The following is a 3,563-nucleotide window of genomic DNA, read 5'->3' as shown; positions in this document are numbered from 1 at the left end:
TTTTTTTTACAAATCCAGCTCAAGGCCCATCTATACCTATTCAACAGCTACGCAGAAAACAGGCCGAGAGCACAGACCATCCTAGAAAACAAGGGAGGGATTAGCATATTCAATGGAATTATCAAAGAGGTAAGTTTTCTTTTGTCGCTTTACACACACAAACACCACGCGCGCGCACACACATACACGCGCGCACGCGCAAAGAAACAACAGGAGCAGTAATCTCAGAGTCACGTACAGTGCGTGGTCTGAGGATGGATATGAGCAACAATGCCTTGTTTCACGGGACCAAGAATCTATGTTGGTTCTATGGAAGACACTTGTACTCAGCCGTCTGGACTACTGCTCACAAGTGTGGTCGCCTTACAATGTCAAATTCAAAGCGGAACTCGAGGCAGTTCAGCGGTGTTACACTAGGAAGGTTGCATCAATGGATAAGCAGAGCTGCTGGGAGAGACTGAAAGAGCTACGACTCTATTCCCTGGAGCGAAGACGGGAGAGCTAAGCAGTGATATATGTATGGAAGATCCTGGAGGTGTCGGCACCAAACTTTGGTCCTGAGAGCTATACTAACCACTGAACTAGACTTCACTTCATTTGCTTGAGATTCAAACGCCCACTCTTTTTATCTATCAAAAAATATTGAGTCAATTTTCTGTATATCTAACTCAGCATTAAACAAAAATATTTCAATATATTTTATTTTCCATTATTTGCTTTTCCCTATATTACTAGAATAGAAATATCTTGCATAATAATAAAACCAACTTATCAAATTCAGTAAAACTTCTTCATACTAAATTTCATAATCACTCATATTTTGTACAGCTATGAAAATAACAATTTACTCCCCCACTTAACTGTATGGTGATCTATGATTTAGCTAATCATCTGTTTACTGCAAAGCCATATCAAAACTAAGCTCAACGTCCAGATCAAAATTAAATTGTTGTTGTTGGCACTCCGTCGCTTACGACGTCGAGGGTTCCAGTTGATCCGATCAACGGAACAGCCTGCTCGTGAAATTAACGTGCAAGTGGCTGAGCACTCCACAGACACGTGTACCCTTAACGTAGTTCTCGGGGATATTCAGCGTGACAGTGTGACAAGGCTGACCCTTTGAATTACAGGCACAACAGAAACAGGAAGAAAGAGTGAGAGAAAGTTGTGGTGGAAGAGTACAGCAGGGTTCGTTACCATCCCCTGCCGGAGCCTCGTGGAGCTTTAGGTGTTTTCGCTCAATAAACACTCACAACGCCCGGTCTGGGAATCAAAACCGCGATCCTATAACCGTGAATTCGCTGCCCTAACCACTGGGCCATTGCGCCTCCGCCAAAATTAAATTAACCTATGCTAATCTAGCGATGGAAGGGAGGAGACTTTGTCTTTCATCCTTTCAGGGTCGATAAAATGAGTACCAGTTGAGTACTGGGGTCGATGTAATCGACTATCGCCAGCACCCCAAGTTTTGGGCCTTGTACCTACAGGAGAAAGAATTATTATTGTTTTTGTTGTTGTTTTTCTTATTATTATACCTTTTTTTCTAAATTATAGGAGTTACAAGAAGTTAAGACACCGTTTACAGGTCAGTGATATGATGTATTTTATCATCTGCAGGATAAAAGAAATTTTATGTTTATAATCGTTTATTTTATAACACTGCTCTCTAACATAGACATGATGACTTAGATTTGGATTATAATAGATCTAAGAACTTGATATATACTTGTTTTAACAATTACAAAAGGATGAAAGGTAAGTTGATTTGAACTCAGAATGAAAAGAGATGTACTTAAATATCACATACCACTTTGTTTGCCTCGTTACCGAATTTGCCAATTTGCCTTACAAGAAAAGCGATGAAAGTTTGGGTGTCGATGAAAATCAACGTGTTGGTCAGTTCGGAAGGACTTTCGGACCAGGCACATCGATAATTTCCAAAACTTCCTAGACAGGCACTGCTATCAGGAGCAGGAGCATTGCTTGTTCGATATAAACCCTATAGGTACGAAGATGCCTTCAACCGGGCCTGTTCAGTATGCGCAAAGTTACGAAGCAGTTCTGCACACATTCATCCAGTTGCTGACTTGTGGAGCTGTCTCATGTAAGGTGGGTGCGGTTATCAGCTCCTGAGTTCGTTTTGAAGACCGTCCTCTCTCATGAAAAGGACATTAAAGGTACAGAAAAAAATGGCGAGTCCCAGCAAATTTGTTGGCAGGAAGATTAGAAAGGCGTTTCGGCTCTTTACGTTCTGAGGTCAAATCCTGTGGAGGTCAAACTTGTCTTTCATCCTTCCCACGCAGTTAAGGGGTTGTTGAAATCTATTAAACCATTCTCCTCAAAAAAGGTGATTTTGAGCCTACTCGGAAACAATTTGTATCATTATAAAAAAAGAATCTGTAGGTGACAAAACTGACAGAGGGACAGACTAAATACATTAAATTATTTACTCCTTGTATTCTGAGTTCAAACCCTTCCAAGTTGATTTTGTTTTATTCTTCCGGAGTGGAGCATATTGTTGGCACTCCGTCGAGGGTTCCAGTTGATCCGATCAACGGAACAGCCTGATCGTAAAATTAACGTGCAAGTGGTTGAGCACTCTACAGACACGTGTACCCTTAACGTAGTTCTCGGGGATATTCAGCGTGATACAGTGTGACAAGGCTGACCCTTTGAAATACAGGCACAACAGAAACAGGAAGTAAGAGTGAGAGAAAGTTGTGGTGGAAGAGTACAGCAGGGTTCGCCACCATCCCCTGCCGGAGCCTCGTGGAGCTTTTGGTGTTTCGCTCAATAAACACTCACAACGCCCAGTCTGGGAATCGAAACCGCGATCCTATGACCGCGAGTCCGCTGCCCTAACCACTGGGCCATTGCGCCTCCACAGGATCATATAATTATATGTAAAGAACCGAGGTCGATATAACAGTAAATCTTCTTTGTAATTCTGACACCTTGTAATTAGGCTAATAATCATTATGATGATTATCAAAATTTGTAGTTGTTTTTCTTGTGATGGAAATTTTGCTTAATGTTTCTTTTCTATTGTTTTGTAGATTTGCTCGATGCACCTTTAATAATGCGCAGCAGGCTCTATTACAGCTTAAAGGTAATGAGATCGATTCTTACTAACGACTTACAGAAAACAAACGATTAAATAAAAAATATCGCTTAGAAAACAAAACGGCCAAAAATAAAGGGGGTGATATTGTACGACCGTCGTTCACTTCTCATAGGCTTGTGTACTGGGCGAAAAATCGATCTCAAAACGGTGATAGACAAATAAATAGACAGACACAGAGATAAATAGATGTAGGTAGCTACAAAGCACTTCTCATTCTAGAGAAAGTGACTCATTGAAATTTAACAGAGAAACGAATATTTATTCGCAAATTTTCTTAAAAGAACTTTTAAAGAAGAGAGATTCATAATTTTTCTTTCCATTTTGTAACAGACTACCGTCTTCCAAAAGAAGAATTTTTCTAGTTTCTAAAGTGGTACATTAAGGTTTTAACTTTCATGTTTTTATATATATATATATATATATATATATATATATATAT

At 39.9% G+C, this 3,563-nt stretch overlaps 1 protein-coding gene across 1 annotated transcript in view; it reads left to right on the top strand.

Moving 5' to 3' along the window:
• The window catches only part of LOC106877766 (uncharacterized), a 23,454-nt gene that overhangs the window by 9,525 nt on the left and 10,366 nt on the right, over positions 1–3,563 (top strand). The window contains exons 4-6 of the mRNA XM_014926775.1: positions 19–129; positions 1,555–1,585; positions 3,057–3,109. Of these exons, the coding sequence (XP_014782261.1) occupies positions 19–129; positions 1,555–1,585; positions 3,057–3,109 (195 nt within the window). The remainder of the gene's footprint in view (positions 1–18; positions 130–1,554; positions 1,586–3,056; positions 3,110–3,563) is intronic.

Source organism: Octopus bimaculoides, chromosome 6 (genome assembly GCF_001194135.2).
Source record: "Octopus bimaculoides isolate UCB-OBI-ISO-001 chromosome 6, ASM119413v2, whole genome shotgun sequence".
Classification (NCBI taxonomy): domain Eukaryota; kingdom Metazoa; phylum Mollusca; class Cephalopoda; order Octopoda; family Octopodidae; genus Octopus; species Octopus bimaculoides.
Note: the sequence above shows the minus strand (reverse complement) of the source record. Positions and strands in the feature narration are given on the sequence as shown.